Source organism: Narcine bancroftii, chromosome 4 (genome assembly GCF_036971445.1).
Source record: "Narcine bancroftii isolate sNarBan1 chromosome 4, sNarBan1.hap1, whole genome shotgun sequence".
Taxonomy (NCBI): domain Eukaryota; kingdom Metazoa; phylum Chordata; class Chondrichthyes; order Torpediniformes; family Narcinidae; genus Narcine; species Narcine bancroftii.
In genome coordinates, this window is record NC_091472.1 from 253,021,531 (window position 1) to 253,041,246 (window position 19,716).

General features: G+C 45.2%; 1 protein-coding gene and 1 long non-coding RNA gene across 5 annotated transcripts in view; one reads left to right on the forward strand and one right to left on the reverse strand.

Annotated features, from left to right (window-relative positions):
* The window catches only part of itgav (integrin, alpha V), a 121,527-nt gene extending 107,364 nt beyond the window's left edge, over positions 1 to 14,163 (reverse strand). Inside the window, exons 1-2 of one of the 2 annotated variants that reach the window (XM_069934770.1) lie at positions 13,559 to 14,163; positions 13,117 to 13,247 (exon numbers count right to left, since the gene is read on the reverse strand). In XM_069934770.1, coding sequence (XP_069790871.1) covers positions 13,117 to 13,247; positions 13,559 to 13,713 — 286 coding nt within the window. In that variant the 5' untranslated portion in view covers positions 13,714 to 14,163. The remainder of the gene's footprint in view (positions 1 to 13,116; positions 13,248 to 13,558) is intronic. The other variant, XM_069934772.1, reaches the window with a different exon arrangement.
* The window catches only part of LOC138761871 (uncharacterized), a 53,115-nt gene continuing 46,931 nt past the window's right edge, over positions 13,533 to 19,716 (forward strand). For all 3 annotated transcript variants that reach the window (XR_011356554.1, XR_011356556.1, XR_011356555.1), the window contains exon 1: positions 13,533 to 14,226. This is a non-coding gene — a long non-coding RNA (uncharacterized lncRNA). The remainder of the gene's footprint in view (positions 14,227 to 19,716) is intronic.

The window sequence follows — 19,716 nt, forward strand, 5'->3', positions numbered from 1 at the left end:
AACCTTTTATACCTTATACAAATTATTTGAATGAAGGCTCTGAGGTTATGACCCTAAATTTGCTGAGGACATAAATATGAGCAAGATAAGTAAGATTTCAAGAGGACATATAGAGTCTATGAAGAGATAATGATAGAATAATTGATTAGGCAAATCGAATATCATATGGAAAAATGTGAAGCTGTCCGTTTTGGCAGGAAAAAAAATAAAGAGCCGGCTATTGCCTTTTGCATTCTTTCATCATTTCTTTAAATAATGAAAAACCAAAAGTTCCAAGAAGCAGAGGGATTTGAAGTACCAGTGTGCTATTCCCAGAAGGCAGCTAACAAATAATCAGTAAAGCTAACATAATGTCCTCATTCATTGTTAAGGATACAAAGCCAAAGTAAGAGGGAAAGGTTCCATTATTGTCACGTAATACTACATTTAGAATGTAACATACATGAAATTCTTCAACTTTTGTCTCCAAGCACTGACCAGTCCTGAGGCTGCTTAGCTTCACAGACATTATGCTTCTGTTATGCAGGATATAGGGTATTAGTGAGGCTTCTGTGCACAAGAAAGCTGTTGTGTTCTAAATAGTTCAGAGATTTTTTTTTTGTTGATTAATACCTGAAATGGGTGGGTTATTGTATGAGAAAAGATTGGACAGGCTAGCTTGTATCTACTAAAATTTATCAGAAAGAGTGAACTTTGGTGAAACATACAAGATTCTAAGGAGGATGGACAGGCAGATGTGGAGACTATGCTTTCTTTTGCAGTAGTTTCTTGAGCTAGGGGTATTGTTTATAGTTGTATCCTGCTATCCGAAAGTAGAGTGTTAACCTTTCATAAGCTGAAATGGTGTAAAGCAAAGAAACAATTAGCATAATTATATACAAAATAAATTGTGTTCCCAGACCCCAAAAAAAACAAATCATACCATGTAACAAATAAAACTTAAAATAACACTAACATATAGTAAAAGCAGGAATGATATGATAAATACACAGCCTATATAATGTAGAGTGTAGCTTCATTACCAGAAACGGGAAGACAGCGAGTTTTGACCACCCTGCCAGCCGCTTTTATCGTAAAAGCCAAAATCCTTCGTAAAAGTGAACACAGGTTTCTTCATAAAAGCGAATTTGCATAAAGTGAGTATTTGTAAAGCGGGGTATACCTGTATTTAAAAAGTGGTTTCCCCTTTTGGATTGATGAAGTGAAAGGTGCCATGAGTTTTTCTTTTAAACTCTTCTCCAAATGCTGATGAAAGCAGACTCTTTCAATATTAGGCCAATTCTTGATAAGCAAGAGCGATATGTTATCATGACTTAGTGGAACCCGGTGTCAAGGTTACAGTCAACTATTAAGAGTTAGAGCAGAGATGCTAAATGGCAACTTCTGCTCATAATTTATATGTTTATATGTACAGTATTTGCATTTAGCACAGCAAGTCTTTGCCCCATTGTGCAAAATCTTGTGTCCATCTACACTAAATTAGTATCCTTCCATGCCTTACTGATTTAAGTTCCTGTCTAAAAATCTCTTAAATATAGCAAATGCCATTCCACCACAACATCTAGCAATGTTTTCCCATAACTTTCATTTGTAAAAGATGTATCAAACAAGTTCCCTTTAAAATTCCTTAAATCTAGACCCTCTTGTATCAACATCTCTACCATGAGAAAAAGATTCCAATGGTCTTCCTTGCTCCTCTCAAAATCTTATATACACTTCCATCAGGTCACTCTTCAGCATCCTTCACTCCAAGAAAGCCAAGCCCATCCATTCTCTCCCTATTACTAACATCTTCCAATCCAAACAACATCCTGGTAAATCTCTTCTAGACTCTCTCCAACAAAATCACATGCTTCTTCCAGTGTGACCACACCAACTGAGGCCCAGTGTTTTATAAAGTTGCAATGTGACATCCCAGCACTTATTTCCTTGCCCTGACCCATGAAGAGAAGCATACCATGTGCCCTTTCTGCCATTATATGTACCCATGCTGCCACTTACAGTGAACAATGGACAAAGACCTAGTTCAGTGTATTCATGTCCTAAAATTCCCAAAATGCATCACATCAGGTTTGATTTAATGAAAAAGTAATTGATATACCAGCACCAGCTAAATTCCAAGCATTTAAGAAAGTGTTCAGCAGCATGACTAGTGGCATCTTGAAGTTGGAGGAAGTTTCACAGATCATGACTGCCATTTATTCTAAACTGCCATTGGGAAACCAAGTAGGCTATTGCAGGTACGGGTCATCAAAACCAGGTTAGTTTAAAAATGGCTGCTACAATCAGAGAATCATTCCAAGAAGAGGTTGGTCTTTGCACATATCCTTTGGGGCCATGTTATTTATACACAAGAAATCAAGCTTTCCAACATTAATCAGGTGCAAAACGACTCAACTGCTAAAACATATTCCACATGAAACTTCAAAAATGCCAAATGAAATGTATCGAAGTATTATTAGCCATCTAGATTATTTTTGCCAGTTGACATAACACTGGCACCATTGTCTAAAATTTCTAAACCAGGGTGTTATACTTCACTCCCAGTCTTGCACTGATTTTCCAAAATGAATCGACTCACAGTATTTGATAGATGATCCTTTGAGAAATCTTAAACTGTCCAAGTTCCAAACCATATGCTCTCATTCTTAATGAAGGGCTCTGATCCAAAATGTCAGTAATTATTTTTCTCCCACTGATGCCTGCTGAACCTGCCGAGCTGCTCCACTGGATTGTTTCCTACCCTCAGCAGAATTCTTTTGAAAAAAATAGTTAATTTTGTGTAGGCCCCTGTGCTGCTGCACTGCAATTTCATTTAGAAAAAAACTAATTCAGTGCAAAAACTGAACAAATGACAAGTGACCTTTCATAATTTCACCAGCGTCCAAGGAATCACTCTGGGAGAACTGTTAACATTTAGTGCTTTAGAGTTTTCAAAATTGAACGATAACTCTAAATAACTTTACAGTCATTGCTCGTTTATGCACGTTATTCTTGTGTTACTCCTAGAATAAATTCTTGAGTCTCCATTATGAAAATAAAAGTCTCCTGAACCCATTATCATTATATTGGATGAGGAGAAATTTTACAGGTAAAACAGTAGTAAACCTTTTAGTATGCAGCATGTTATTTTCAGATTAGGTTGAATATCACTTTTGGCGATGGTGTGTTTAGAGCTTCAGGTCAATCTCTGGTATGGTACTTGCACAGTTCAGAAGCATCCTTCAATACATGTCCATCTTTAAATTTAATCCATTCAATTTTGCATTTTTGAGAATGGATGAGGCCGTATACTGTCAATGAGAAATATACTTCCAATTTCGAGCTCTTGTGATGGAGTTCTGACCACATGCTCCTTTAAGATCATCAACATGGTACTCCAGGGCACCTCCTGCAGCTAATTAAAACAATATATTCTTTCACAGATCCCTGGCTTGGGGCAAGGTCTAGTTATTAAGGTCAAAACATAAAGGGAATGACTTTTCTGACATACACAATGCAGGAGCTTTTCCGGTATTAATATAGTTTGGGAACCATTTGTCCTTTTCTTCCCAATGCAAACTTGTTTCTGAACTTTTGATTTTAATTTTGTAACTTAATTCCCTTCTTAGAAATCTGATTGATTCACAAGACCTCCAATTTCAGAATCTTTCTGCTTTTTAATGTATTCATTAAGACGCAAATATTTTGTGGATTTAAGCTAATTTTCTCAGGCCCTCAAAAAAGAAAATGCTACTTTCTTGTAATAACCCACACATTGCAGCAAATCAAACAATACTCCTTGTTTACAAAAAATAAACTGATTAATCAGCTTTCATAAAGACCAGAACTTAACATAGCATATTCATTACCAATGGCAAATGAACTTAATGTCACTTCCTTCAAGGTTGTGCCACAAAACATGCCTAAATTGTGTAAATTATTTTGCTTAAAGATTCTTGGAACATTTCAGCGTACACCAACAATTCTTAGAGGATTGTTGTATTTTATTTATTCAGGATCAGATGATGGCCTAATAGTTCATGAAAGCATTTTCCAATAATTCTTACCCCCACCTCTGCTGAGTTTTTAACCATCCAACAACAAATGTTTTTCATTCATCTACCAAAGTATTCATTCAATTTCATTTTCAAATTTTCTCAACCAAAGCTGAATTTTTTGACAATTTCAACAGTGGCCACCAGAGCACAAAAATGTGCTTTGCAAGAAACCATTGATCTTTTGATTATTTGTACCATTAATATTCTCCATGACTTTGAACATCTCTCAATAAATTTACTTTTTAAAAGAATCCTCTGCTCAGATGGCAATTCTTATTTTCTAGTAAAACTGTGTACTTCACAGTGGGCTGAGGCCTGCTTCTATGTAAAAATGTGTGCTTTATAGCCAGCAGGAACACAGTGGGCTGAGGCCTGCTTCTATGATGCATGTCCATGATTTAATGAAATTGACGCTTTTTTTTCACATTTTTGCTGCACATTTTTGCTACCATTTGAGTCAATATCTGCACTTTTTTCTGCATCTGCATCTTTACTGGATTTAAGTGAAGTGACCAGAATTGCCCAGCAGATTTCAGCTGTTTAGTAAATGGTTAGAACTTGTCCCATGCCAAAATTAATAAATCATTGTAGCCGGCCACCGAACGCGCCACACTCGAAGCAGCAACTTGACACAGGGAACCCACAGCCTACACCTCCGGCTGAGACGGCCTTCGCACTTCGAAGTTGGCGCTCGATTCAACAGCACGCAGCTGCAGCAGCCCACTCCGATGGGCTGGCCAGCAGCAGCCAATCGGGTGGAGCTAGGGAAGCAGCCACACACACCGATGAGAGGGGCTTACTGATTGGTGTTAGGTCTGCTTTGTTCATGAATGAGTGAGACAAACACCAGACTGAGTCGAAATCAGGGTTCTTTGTTCTTTATTACCGGATTGTAACACTTGCGACTAACAATGTTAGTCGGAGAATGCATTCTGCCGTTATCAGCAAAATGGTGATTTTTTATACCCTTGGATACATGCTTAGAACATCATCATATCATTACTTGTCCAATGACTAAAACTGTTGCTATCCTTTCCCTGCTAGCTTCCTGCCTCTCAATCCATCAATGTCTCTCTTATCTTGTAAGTACAAGGATGCATTCACATCTTGTTACAGCCCTGTACAGGGTAACTCCTTACACATTCCCATCTCATGATGTTTTACCTTACATTGGCCACTCCCCGGATAGTGCTAACAACCAATCCCAGGAAGCAGATCGTAACACCACCAGTCAGAGATGGGCTTCTGGGCCCTTTATAAGCAGAGCTGCCAGCACAATAAAGCAGTGTTGAATCACTCCCTTAGTGTGTGTCTTTTCTTTGAGCATAACCTCTCCTGCAGTGACAGCTGCTACAGTGATGACCCCTGGCTGGTCCAACCAGCATCGTCGACCTAAAGAGTGAGCGACCAGCCTGCAATCAACACGGTCTCATTGAAGCATCCCAACTTCTGGACATCACAGCCATGGGTGTGGTTCCAGCAAACTGAAGTGCAGTTCGACGCAAGGAAGATCACCGCTGATGACACCAGTTTATACTATGTGGTTGGCACCTTCTAGCAGGAACGGCAGCACACATTACCAACTTCCTCTAGAAACCTCCAGAATAAGGGAAGTATCAGGCCATCAAGGAGCTACTAACCCAAGCTTTTGGGCTTTCACAGTGCAAGTGTGCTGCCCGTCTGCTATACATAGACGGTTTGGGGGATATTGCCCCATCCACCCTCACGAGCGACACGCTCGCCTTGAATGATGCGCTCTATTTGAGCAAATTTTCCTGGAGAGGTTACCTGAGGACATCAAGCTACTCATAGCTGAAGAGGACTTTGTGGACCCCAGAAAGGTAGCCACCAGAGCCTAAGTTCCTGGGCGGCAAAAGGGACACCTGCATTTCGTTAGACCACGTAACCTCTCCTCGTCAACATCGGCCTACCAGGTGGCCACTCGACAGACCGATCAGCATTTGCCTCTAAGCCTGCAAACCCCGGTGAGCTGTATTACTTCTACCATCAGCTGAGGCCCGCCGTTGCCAATCATCCTGCAGGTTTCCTGGAAACGCCATCGCCAGCCATCGTTAGTGGCTGCGGCAGTTGGCCTACACAAAACCTTTCTCCATGTCCGGGATACAGTATCAGGCCGACGCTTCCTGGTCAGCACCAGGGCAGAGGTTAGCATCCTCCCCCCCCACCCCCACCTCCGACGTACGCCACCAGAAGGCAGGGCATATGTTATGGGCTGCCAATAATTCTTCAATACAGACTTATGGCACCCATACTATCCCCCTCCATTTCTGCAACCACTGCTTCTCTTGGCAAATTGTTTTAGCAGACGTCCAACAGCCTCTCCTGGGGGCGGACTTCCTGAGAGCCAACTCCTTACTAGTCAACATCAAGGGCCGGGGGCTAGTACACGCAAAGACCCTTGTACTGGAAGGCACCAAACTGACTGCTCCCCACCTATACTCAGTGGCAAGTCCAAGCAATGAGTTTGCCAAGATTCTAGCTAAGTTCCCCTCCATCGCAATGCCGCAATTTAACTCCACTGAGCCTGAACACATCCTCACTAAAGACCCCCCACTTCACACCAGAGCACACCACATCCTACCAGATAAATTCAACCTCGACAAGGAGGAGTTTTTTTTTAAATGGAGGAACTCTGCATTGTCCACCACTCCAACAACCCCTGGACCTCCCACCTTCACATGGCCCCTAAGCATCAGGGGGTTGGAGACCATGCAGGGACTACAGCCAGCTAAATAAAGCCACCATGCCGGATAGGTACCCCGTCCCCCATATTCAGGACTTTTCCCGCAAACTTGCAGGGGGCACAGATATTATCCAAAATTGACTTAATCCGTGGCTATCATCAAATCCTCGTCCACCCTGAGGATATTGCAAAGATTGCCATTATTACACCATTTGGGTGTTCGAATTCCTCAGAATGCACTTCGGCCTAAAAAAAATGCCACAGTCCTTTCAAAGGATTATGGATGCTGTGGGCATGGATTTGAAGTTTGTGTTCATCTACCTTGATCACATTCTGATTTCAAGCCATGATCGTGCCGAATACACTGCTCACATCAGACAGTTGAGTCATAGGTTGAGTGAGTTTGGCCTGACAATTAATCCGGCAAAATGCTAATTCGGCAAAGACGCAATTGACCTTTTAGTTCACAGGATCAACTGCCACGGGGACAAACCACTACCCAACAAGGTATAGGCCATTCGAGCATTCCCCAAGCCTGCAACGGTAAGTGGATGACAAGAATTCACCAGCATGGTGAATTTTTAAACTGCAGATTCCTGCCAGGGGCGGCTCACACCATGATACCTTTATTCTCCCTCATGACTGATACGAAGAAGTGATTTTGTGGAACCAAGAGGCATTAGATGTGTTCCAGGCAACAATGCTACCCTCCTGATACACACCCCCCCCCCCCCCGCTCTTACAGTGGAAGCATCTGACACAGCAGTAGAGGGAGTGTAAGAACAGTGGGTGAATGGACACTGGCAACCCCTTGCATTTTTCAGTAGACATTTAAAGGCACCTAAACTGAAATATAGTGCTTTTGGCAATCAGACATTTTAGTTACTTCCTTGAGGGTAGGAAGTTTCAAATTTTTGCAAACCACAAGCCCCTCACTTTCACCTTAATTAAGGTTTCTGACCCGTGGTCAGCCAGGCAACAAAGGCACATTTCATATATTTCATAATTTTCTACTGACATTCAACATATTGTGGGAAAACCCAAGTGGTGGCCGATTCCCTGTCATGTCCCACATTACAGGTGGTACACACCTCAACATCTAGCAATGACTATAAAGCTTTGGTTGAAACACAGGCAGTGGACAAGGACATTTACGCATATCACACTGTAATTTCCGGCCTCCAGTTGGAGGACGTACAGCTTGGCCCTGGGGAATAGACAGTCCTGTGCGACACATCTACAGGTAAGCCTCATCTGATCATTCCCACTACCTGAAGGTGCATTTTCGAGGCTATTCAACACAACCTGACACACCCCGCTTTCAAAACAACCTTTAAAATAGTTCCTAGTCAATTTGTTTGGCCTGGCCTCCGCAAAGACGTCTGCTAGTGGGCCAGGTGCCAGGTCTCGAAAACCCATATCCACACTAAACCCTCTGCACAGTCATTTTAACCGCCACGACTCCATTTCAGCCACATCCACATGGATCTGGTGGGTCCCCTACCAATATCCAGAGGCACATGCTACTTACTGACCCTAGTAGACAGGTCAACCAGATGGCCAGAAGCCATCCCATTGCCAGAGACCTCTACAGAAACGTGAACCAGGGCCCTCCTGCACAAGTGGGTGGCTATGTTCAGGGTTCCAGAGCATATAATCTTGGACAGGGGCTCCCAATTTACCTCTGGTCTCTGGTCTAATCTCACTAATGCCCTGGATACTCTGTTCCACCATACCACAGCTTACCACCCTCAGGGCAATGGTTTGGTAGAGCGATTCCATCGACAACTTCAGCAGCTCTCATGGCCAAACTCAATGGCCCTAACTGGTTGGACAAGCTCACATGGTACTTCTGGGGATCCGGACCACTCCTAAAGAAGACCTAAAGGTTTCTGCAGCCGAAATGATGTATGCGCATTATTAGTGATTCACCCCAACAAAGCCAAAGCAGCATGGCTCACAGACAATATTCATACCTAAAGAACAAGACCTGTAAATAAATATGTATGTCAGACGTGGGGCACACAGACACCCCCCCCCCTCCCCACTACAGAGACCTTACGAAGGCCCAAAGTTATTCGAAACAACAGGTCAAATGTCTTTTGGATATTGGGGAAGGAAGCGAGACTTTCACCCTGGACCAGCTCAAATCAGCATTCCTTGACCCTGACCACCCAATCCATGACCCATCCCTACACCAAAGGGGCAGGGCTCCCAAGCACAAGGCCTTGCTCAGTGCTGATTCTGGGGGGCGGAGGGATCCTGTAGAGGGCCACTAAATGAACCACGCTCGAAGTGACGGCCTAACACCAGGTGCCCGCGGCCTACACAGCCAGCTGAGACGGGCTAAGCACTTTGAAGTTGGCGCCAGACTCAGCAGTACGTGGCTTCAGCACCCCACTCCGATGGGCTGGCCAGCGGCAATCAATAGGGTGGAGCGAGGGAAATAACCACACCCGGGGATGAGAGGAACTCACTGATTGGTCACTCCCTGGGTAGCACTCAAAAAACCAATAGCAGGAAGCAAATTGTTAATGCCACCAGTCAGGTGGAATGATAAAGTCAGAGATGGGCTTCTGAGCCCTTTATAAGCAGAGCTGCTAGCACAGAAAAGCAGTGTTGAATTCACTCCTGTAGTGTGGGTCTCTTCTTTGAGCATAACCTCTCCAGCAGTAGCAGAAGCTACATCCTGTAATTTTAATGCATCACTCCGAATTAGCATTTTCACCTATAGACAGAAGTACACATTGCATTTCTTCACTCTACATTTAAAATAGCATGACAGCTTGTATTATCTTCTCCACTGATCAGAGCATGAAAAATTGTTTCACATGTTTCATCATTGAATATCTGTCTGTCTATTTCTGCCAGAATGCATTGCATCCTTAAGTCTGGTACTCAAGACCTTTATTGTTTACTGCTTTCGAGATTCAAGTAATTGGCAAAATAGGAAAGTATGCCATTAAACCCAAGACTAACTCAACAATATATTAAAATTATGTGCTTCATGCACAGATTGCCCCATCCTGATCAAGTCAAGTCATTTTTATTTATCATTCATTACATGTTCGCATGGTAGAGATGAGATAACGTTTCTCCAGGACCACTGAGCATATTTACATACATATAATAGAAGTTAAACACAGAAAATATCAAGATGTATACAGTAACAGCCCATGGTAACCATCCACAAATTTCTTAAAATTCAGGATTCTGATGCCTTCGGGGGAGAAAAACTGTTGCCCAATCTGGACGTAAGGGTGCGAGTGCTACGGTACCTCCTACCAGATGGCAGAAGGGAGAACAGTTTATATGAGGGGTGTTTTCCAAACTTCAACTCAATTATCAACAGTATCAATATTAACAATATCAGCATTGACTATAGTTTACAGTTATCAATTCTATGCAAAATTCTCTGCAGAGTTCAAGCTCTTTTTCCTTCCCCCTCCCTTCCTGTGGTGGTACACCACCAGCCAACTGCAGGGGGAAACCTCTGTACCTGCAGGAGTGTAAGGGGACCTGTCAGCCTGAATGGATCAAGCCCCACCCGGTCAGGTGTCAATCACCCTCTGGGCTATAAGCCTGTGCCGGCTGCCCAAGGCCTCACACTGAGTTGCTGCAGCCACAACCAGCCTGGCTCTGTGGAGGTTTTTGTGGATTAAAGCCTGTTCAGTCTTTACCTTGTGTGTGTCTGATTCTATCTAACAGCGCATCACACTTCCCCTCACCTCCCCCCCCAACCCTCAACACTTATCTGATCAGAGTTACATACAATAATGAGGACATTTACAACAAGGGTGTGAAACATACATCAGGGTTTTGTGGGCTTGTCAGGTCACAGCGGCCAGAGTTCTTCACAATGTTTATGACCTTTCGCTTGCATCAAGTGTTGTAGGTGTCTTTCATGATAGGAAGCGCGCCCTCAATGATCGTTTCTGCTGACTTCACTATCCTCCACAGGGTCTTGCGGTCCAAGGCAGTGATCCAGTTCCACAGGATGCTCTTGATACTTCCTCTGTCGAATGTAGTGAGGATGGAGGGTGGGAGGTGAACTTTCCTCAGCCATTGCAGGAAGTAAAGGCACTGCTAGGCTTTCTTGGCTATGGATCTGGTGTTAAGGGACCAGATGAGATTCTCCATCAAGTGCATTCCAAAGAACTTGATACTCTTCGCAACCTCAATGGTGGAGTCATCAATGGTCTTGGGAGAAAGGTCGACAACCATCTCTTTTGTTTTATTAATGCTCTGCACCAGTCCATTAGCGACTGCAACTCATCGCTGTATGCTGACTCGCCGTTCTTACTGATCAGGCCCACCTCGGTCATGTCATCAGCAAACTTGATGATGTGTTTCAAGCTGTACAGTCATGGGTCAGCAAAGTGAACAGCAGTGGACTAAGCATGCAGCCCTGGAGAACCCCCGTGGATCTTGGAGAGGCTGTTACCAATCTGGACTGCCTGAGGTCTCCCCGACAGAAACCAAATGCAGAGGGAGGTCTTTAGACCCAGAAGGCTCAACTTCCTTATCAGGTACTGTAATATGATTGTATTGAATGCTGAGCTGAAGTCAAACAGCATTCTAACATACGAGTCCTTATTTTCCAGGTGGGTGAGGGCTCGATGGAGGGTGGTGGCGATGGCATAGTCCATAGAGCGGTTGGGTCTATATGCAAACAGCAGGGAGTCTAGTGGCAGTAGTCACTGAGGCAGCATACAGATGACTTCTTCAGCATGGGGATAATGGTGGCGGCTTCGAAGCATGTTGGGACCACAGCTCTTCTCAGGGAGATGTTGGTGAGAACATCTGCAAGCTGAGCCGCACATCCCCTGAACACTCTGCCGGGAATGTTATCTGGTCCAGCAGCTTTCCACAGGTTGACCTCTTCATGTCAGCCATTGCAAGACACAACACCTGGTCATTTGGAGGAGAGGCCATCTTCTTCACTGCAACATCATTTTTTGCTTCAAAGAGCGCGTAGAAGTTGTTCAGTGTCTACAAGGGAGGTATCACCAGCACAAGCGGAAGGTGTAGTCTTGTGGTTGGTGATGTCTTGGAGGCCCTTCCACATTGTGTGTCCTAGCTGTCCGGGAAGTGACTTGGAATGCGCTGGGCCTGCGCACGTTTTGCTTCCCCAATGGCTTCCCAAATGATTTTTTGAAAATTATTTTAATAATTTACAATCAAGTTCAAAAATTGTTGTATTCAATGCTAAATATACAAAATGACATAGTTCACAACAAAACTTTGTGCTTCTAAGAAATCTTTCATGTTTCCTTCAAACTTTCTGAACCACTTGACAGCAAATGCATGAAATGGGTCAGCCAATTTTGTACACCGCTAACATGATAAATAACAACATGATCACAACCAAGAATCTAATCATTGATAGATACATATTCACTGAAACACTGGGCTCGTCGACCATGAGAACCAAGTAATAGAATTTCTCATGACTTTCTAGTGAACAATCAGTTCCTCAATTCATCAACTCATCTAAGACTCATTCCAACAATGCAATTGCATGAGGAAGTGCTGCCAATAGAGTCTCAGCCAATACTGAGATTGTCTAATACACTTCCAGATACAGTCCAGCTGTGATGGCAAAAATCTTCTTACTTCTATTAGGAACACATGGAATTACTTCACTATTGTTTGTTAACACCAATTTGAATACATCTAACTTGCTTAAATTGATTTAATAAAGAGCAAACCTATCCAATACGTGTATTACTGCCTCACAGCTCATCTAAACAATGGCACTTCTACAAGACAGCACTTTTTGTAAATTATGCTTCACGACCAACGAGACTGCTGATCTGTTCAATGTCCTCAAATCCCTGACGAGGTCTCGAATTCACAACTTTCAAACAAAAGCACTGACAGCCAACAAGCCCACACTACCACTTTGGAAATGTACAGCAATCAGATCGGTATCTCCTCTGTAAATCTGCAAATAATAGCAATGAGTATTAACTGTCACATTTGCATAACACTACAATCTACAATTTAGTGGGGACCCAATGTTTAAAAAAAAATACATGGGAGAAAATCTGGTTTTATTTTGATCAACAAAGAAAAATAGGTGACCTTATTTTCTTCAATGAAAACCGTTAACATAATTGCACCAAGTCGACACTGAAAAGGGGTCGACTGTTCCTCCGACTACAGCTGCTCCAAACACATAAAATGTAGTCAGAACACTGCATGATCATTCAATAACTCGTGCAGGATGCGAAAGGAAAAAGAGTCTACAATCAGGCTCTGCTCCATGCCGAGTACAACTTGAACCAGACCTGAAATGAAATCCAATTAGGTGAAATTACTACATGATTGACGAGGACACGATGGCCTGACAGTCATAAATCCACATACCTGTCTTGTCAAATTCGAACTGCTCGCAGCTGGTGCGCCCCTTATTCCAGGGGCACTTGTACACTGCTCCACCTTCAACTATGTCTGGCTGAGAAGTATTTGCCTTTGGGGCTCCAACTAAAATGTTCATTCTGGCAATACACATCCAAAAGAAAAAGCAAAGAAACAAAAGCCTTTGTTCAGTTTACTGGGTAGTCACTTTTTTCCAATCAGATTGCATCTCAGAATTAAGACAGATCACAAACTGCAAGGAGTTCGTTCAACAGATTTACATTAAGGTTCGGCAAGTATTTAAAGATCACAGCAGGGAACAGTATCTACTCTATTTTAACATTTGGATTTTTTTGGTTACATCTGCGTTTGCAGAGAGAGAGGGAGAGGGAGGGAGGGAGAAAACAAGACATCAAACCTCTTCAGAGAATGGTTTTGACCTTCCACTTACTGCGTCGGGGTAGGGGTGAAAAAGTCGACAGCAAATCCGAAATAACTGCCTTGGGGTCCGGAGTAAACAGATGGGCTGGCGTCCAAGTTAAAGCAAGAGCCACGGATCAGAGAGAGCCAAAGCACGACAAGAGCCTCCAAACCCCCGAGTGCCATGGTTCAGAAGATCCCTTTTCTTCGCTTTACAGCGTGCCGAGGTTGGGGAGGAGGAGGGGAGGGGGGGGGGGTCGATCTCCGTTCCCCTTCTCAGGAAGGAAGCGAGCGGCTGAGGAGATGCCGGTGCGTGCGCGGCGAGGAGCCGGGCCAAGTGTGCCCGTCCCCGGCGCCCCTCGCTGGGACCTCGCGCGTTCGAATCTCCGACGTTCCGATCCGGCTCTCCAGCCCAGAGCTGCCCCGTTGTCAGCGGACGGCCGGCGCGCCGCTCGTGTCAGGAAGTGAAGTGGTGAGCGGCGCTCGACGTGAATCAGTCTCTCCGAGCCCCCAGACCGAGGTTTGGAAGGCAGCTTTCCACCCACGTCAAGCTCCACCCACCCGGTGTTGCGATCGTTCAGGGCTCGTCACACATTTTCCTCCGTCTTGCATTGTGCCCTCCCTCCCTCCACGATGCGGCGACCAGACTCAGTGTTGGCTGGAACCCATGAGTCAGCAGTTTCCCATGCTACAAGGCGGGTGAGTTGTGGCATGAACCGTGGTGAATGGCTCCAGGAGTGGCCGCTGGTGCTAGAAAGGGGGCTGGACTCGGGACACATCACCAGCACTTCATGGGAAGGGCGAAAATCCTGCACATCAGTTGAAACGTCGAGCCACAGCACCTCAAGTCCTCACCTGCACTGTCAAGACGAGAGCGTGTTTCTCCACGACCAGATGTATATAAATAGGAATTAAATATTAGTCATAATACACTTTTTTTTAATCCATGATATATTGAGGAGCCTAATGGCTTGTGGGGGGGGGACTTGCAGAATCTGGAAGTGTGGGCCTGAATGCTAATGGTACCTCCTGCCAGATGGGAGAACAGTTGACAAGAGTGGTGTGAGCAGTCCTTCATGCTAGTGGGGGGGGGGGGGGGGGGGGGGGGGGGGGGGGGGGGGGGGGGGGGGGGGGGGGGGAAGGGAGTGTAAAGGCGGATATTTTCCGCCTTGACATCGCTTCGGCTTTCTGCATAAAACCTCTGCGTGCGGATCCAGCACGTGAACTCCGATCCGTCCTGAGGTTAGTCTCAGAGGTGGAGTGCTTCACTCCTCCCCTCCAGAAAGGCCGGAGTGGCTGGAAAGGGGCAGGCTGGGGACGTGGCGATGGTGTCGTCAGCCCGTGACCCAGGAGCGCGATTTTTAAAACCCTGTAGGTGTGCATGGTGCCTCGGATATCTGCACGCTGAGACTGCTTGCGCACCTCGTAACCATCATTCTGACCTGCTCTAAGGTCGCCATTGTCTGGGACAGGGTGCTTTCCTGTTGGGTGCGTATGCACAACATCATGTTAATGGGTGGTGGTATGGCACCGGTCACCCTGCTTCAGAGGATGCCTCTCGGTGCCACTCTCCATAAAAGGAATGCTGCCACAGCCTTATAGGCCTCTATAAAAAAAGATATGTCCACTCTTCCCCCCACCCCCCCCCCCCCCCCCCCCCCCCATGGAGCTGGCTTCAATGCGGCTTCACTCTATAAAAAGCACCTAATTTATTTTCCCTTTCGTATGCATCGTCGGGCTGGTGCCAGACTATTTCATAACCTAGGCAAGACCAGCTAATTGCAACCCCACCCCCCCCCAAAAAAAAATTGCCAACTTGGATTTAAAAAAAATAGATGTTCTGTTGAAAAAATGAAAAGCACAAAACTTGAAACTGCTAAATTTTCTTTAAATTGCAAAAAAGAATAAAGCAAAATTACTGACCTAGAAGAATTTAACAAACTTTGCATTTCTATTATATTTAACATAATATAAAATACATCAGCGTAAAAATTATTTTGCATTGACAGTTAACAAAAGGTAAAAACATGAGTTAAAAATGCAAAAGACATCATGAAACAAGAAAGCTAATAATGAACCAATTAATTTAAAACATAGTAATGTATCTTTTATCAACAAGCATTGAAACTACTGACAGACCTGACAACTCAAAGTGATAGTATTTATCTGCTGTCAAAGCCAAGTTTCCTGAAATTTAATAAATATGTTGTGAATGTCTGTGGGTGCTGCACAGGCTCAGTGCAGACATCTATAAACCAATTACACAACACAACAAATCTATGAGCAAAAAGAAACTGATGGGAGAAGACAGGCTCTTTCAATCTACAGCTCGATAGCAAGGCAGGCATAATCACTCATTCCTTCATGATGCGCGTGCACAGTGCACGTTGTGGCATTTGTAGGAAGAGTGCTAAAAGATACTGTATATATTTATTTGGGTGTGTGGCCACCACAAGACACATAATAAATCAAAGTTTCAGTTACCTGCATTTATTTCTCTATATTTTATCTGTATTAATTTTTATGAATCTTCTTTAAAATATTAATATTTTCTGCCAAAGGATCCCCCTTGACCCTCTTTACAATATCAATATTCTTTACTAAGGCAAAGGAACCCCCCTTTGCCTCTACCAGGAGTAGGTCCCTTCAAAATCCTTGTCTACTTTCTTCCCCTGTCCTGCTTGGTATTGCCATTTTTTGGTATGTTTGTTTCATCAAAAACAGAACAAGTACTCCTGAACCTGTGGTCCACAGTGGTCTATTAGTTTGTTGTGAGTCCCCAGTGAAGACAAATATTACTGATATAATAAGCAAGTAATGCACGAAAATCTGCAAACACTGTGGTTGAAGTAAAAATGTAAAGCTGCAGAAACTCAGCAGTCCTTTACATTCTTCTTTGGCTTGGCTTCGCGGACGAAGATTTATGGAGGGGGTAAAAAAGTCCACGTCAGCTGCAGGCTCGTTTGTGGCTGACCAGTCCGATGCGGGACAGGCAGACACGATTGCAGCGGTTGCAAGGGAAAATTGGTTGGTTGGGGTTGGGTGTTGGGTTTTTCCTCCTTTGCCTTTTGTCAGTGAGGTGGGCTCTGCGGTCTTCTTCAAAGGAGGCTGCTGCCCGCCAAACTGTGAGGCGCCAAGATGCACGGTTTGAGGCGTTATCAGCCCACTGGCGGTGGTCAATGTGGCAGGCACCAAGAGATTTCTTTAGGCAGTCCTTGTACCTTTTCTTTGGTGCACCTCTGTCACGGTGGCCAGTGGAGAGCTCGCCATATAATACGATCTTGGGAAGGCGATGGTCCTCCATTCTGGAGACGTGACCCATCCAGCGCAGCTGGATCTTCAGCAGCGTGGACTCGATGCTGTCGACCTCTGCCATCTCGAGTACCTCGACGTTAGGGGTGTGAGCGCTCCAATGGATGTTGAGGATGGAGCGGAGACAACGCTGGTGGAAGCGTTCTAGGAGCCGTAGGTGGTGCCGGTAGAGGACCCATGATTCGGAGCCGAACAGGAGTGTGGGTATGACAACGGCTCTGTATACGCTTATCTTTGTGAGGTTTTTCAGTTGGTTGTTTTTCCAGACTCTTTTGTGTAGTCTTCCAAAGGCGCTATTTGCCTTGGCGAGTCTGTTGTCTATCTCATTGTCGATCCTTGCATCTGATGAAATGGTGCAGCCGAGATAGGTAAACTGGTTGACCGTTTTGAGTTTTGTGTGCCCGATGGAGATGTGGGGGGGCTGGTAGTCATGGTGGGGAGCTGGCTGATGGAGGACCTCAGTTTTCTTCAGGCTGACTTCCAGGCCAAATATTTTGGCAGTTTCCGCAAAGCAGGACGTCAAGCGCTGAAGAGCTGGCTCTGAATGGGCAACTAAAGCGGCATCATCTGCAAAGAGTAGTTCACGGACAAGTTTCTCTTGTGTCTTGGTGTGAGCTTGCAGGCGCCTCAGATTGAAGAGACTGCCATCCGTGCGGTACCGGATGTAAACAGCGTCTTCATTGTTGGGGTCTTTCATGGCTTGGTTCAGCATCATGCTGAAGAAGATTGAAAAGAGGGTTGGTGCGAGAACACAGCCTTGCTTCACGCCATTGTTAATGGAGAAGGGTTCAGAGAGCTCATTGCTGTAGAGGAACCACTGACATGGTCTTTGCCCTCAGACAGCTCCAAGAAAAGTGCAGAGAACAAAACAAAGGACTCTACATCACCTTTGTTGACCTCACCAAAGCCTTCGACACCGTGAGCAGGAAAGGGCTTTGGCAAATACTAGAGCGCATCGGATGTCCCCCAAAGTTCCTCAACATGAGTCCTTTACATAGCAAAGGTAAAAATACACAACAGATGTTTTGGGCCGACCACTTCATCAAGGTTTGGAAAAATGTTGGCAGGCCTCCGAACAAAAGAATAGTGGGGGAAGGGGTGGTCGCAAAGGCAGGAGGTGCTAGATGGAGAAAGGAAGGAGGGGACAGCAGCGATCAAGGGGAGGAGGGATGGCTAGGTGAACAGAGGGGGAAGGGAGGGAGGAGGATTGGAAGGGGGAAGGGGAAGAGGAGAGCATGTTAGCAGAAACCAGAAAAGTTGATGTTCATGCCATCTGACTGGAGAGTGCCTAGACTGAAAATCAGGTGTTGTTCCTCCAATTTGTGGGTGGTCTTGGTGGGATACTACATAAGGCCATGGACAGACGTGAGTATGGGAGTGTGACACAGAACTGAAATGGTTGAATACCGGGAGGTCTCTGCCACTGGTGCGGACGGAGCAAAGCTGCTCAGTGGGGCAATCTCCCAATCTGCGCCCAGTCTTTTCAATGTAGTAAAGGGAACACCGGATGCAGTAAATCAGTCCTGTGGATACACAAGTGAAGTGTTAACCCTTTTTATGGTGTAACCGTGTATTAAAGCCAGCCCAATGAAAAAAAGGTGAATTTACCTTTTATGGAGAAGGAAATGTTATGACTGATCCAGTGTTGCCTTCATACTGAGTAGTGTCAAGAGCCATCTTCCAGACATGAGGGAGGCAGGGCAAGTGGTGCAGTAATGCTGCCTGTTGCCGAGACCTCAAACATATGCTGCGAGAAGGGAAAGCAGCCTATACCCGAAATGGTGACTGAAGAGCAGGTAAGAATGCTGGTGGAGATCTGTTCAAGCAGTCTTAAGCATCGGGCAGATCTTCTGTGCAATGTTCCCTGCTGTGTACACATAATGGGGTTTTAAAAACTACGCTTCAGGGTCGTGGGCTGAAGATGTCATCGCAACATCATCATCGGCATTGCCTTTATGAAGGAGGTGGAGCAACCTCGATCCACCTCTGAGTGCACCCTCTAAACAGATCCGAGTTTGTCTGCTGAATCCACCTTCAGGCTTTTATGGTAAATGAAGCGATGTAAAGATGAAGAATATCCACCTTTACATTCACTTTTTTTCTCACTACAAAAAGACCTGTTGCTTCACTTGAAAGGCCCGTTTAGGCCCTGGACTGTGGTGAGGGAGGAGGTGTGGGCACAAGTGTGGCACCTGCTATGGCCACAGGGGAAGATGCTGGGGGGGGGTGGGTGAGGAGAAACAATTGATGGGGAGAGATGAGTGCATGAGGGAGTCATGAAGGGAGAGGTCCCTATGGAAGGCAGAGAGGGGAGGATGTGTCTGGTAGTCAGACCCTTTTGTAAGTGCCAGAAATTCCAGCGGATAATGTGTTGGATGCGGAGGCTGTGGGGGGGGGGGGGGGGGCTGCGTGGTGGTAGATGAGGATATGGAGATTTCTATGTTTGTTGTGTCTGAGGGCAGAGGGGGCCCAGGCAGGGCAGAGCAGGAAACTGAGGAGATGTGGGTGAGGGCTGAATTGATGGTGGTGGAAGGGAAACCATGTTTGTTGAAGAAGGCACACATTTCAGGAGATCTGGACTGGAAGACCTTAAGTGCAGGGTACAGGAGGTGCTACACTCTTGCCCACACCTCGTCCATCACCACAGTCTGGGGCCCCAAACAGGCCTTTTAAGTGAAGCAACACTTCACTTGTGAATCTGCAGGACTGATTTACTGCATCCAGTGCTCCATTTGTGGCCTTCTCTACATTGGAGAGACTGGGTGCAGATTGGGAGATCGATTCACTGAGCATCTCACTCCATCCGTAGCAGTGACTCACATGTCTGTCCATGGCCTTAAGTACTATCCCACCAAGCCCACCAGCAAATTGGAGGAT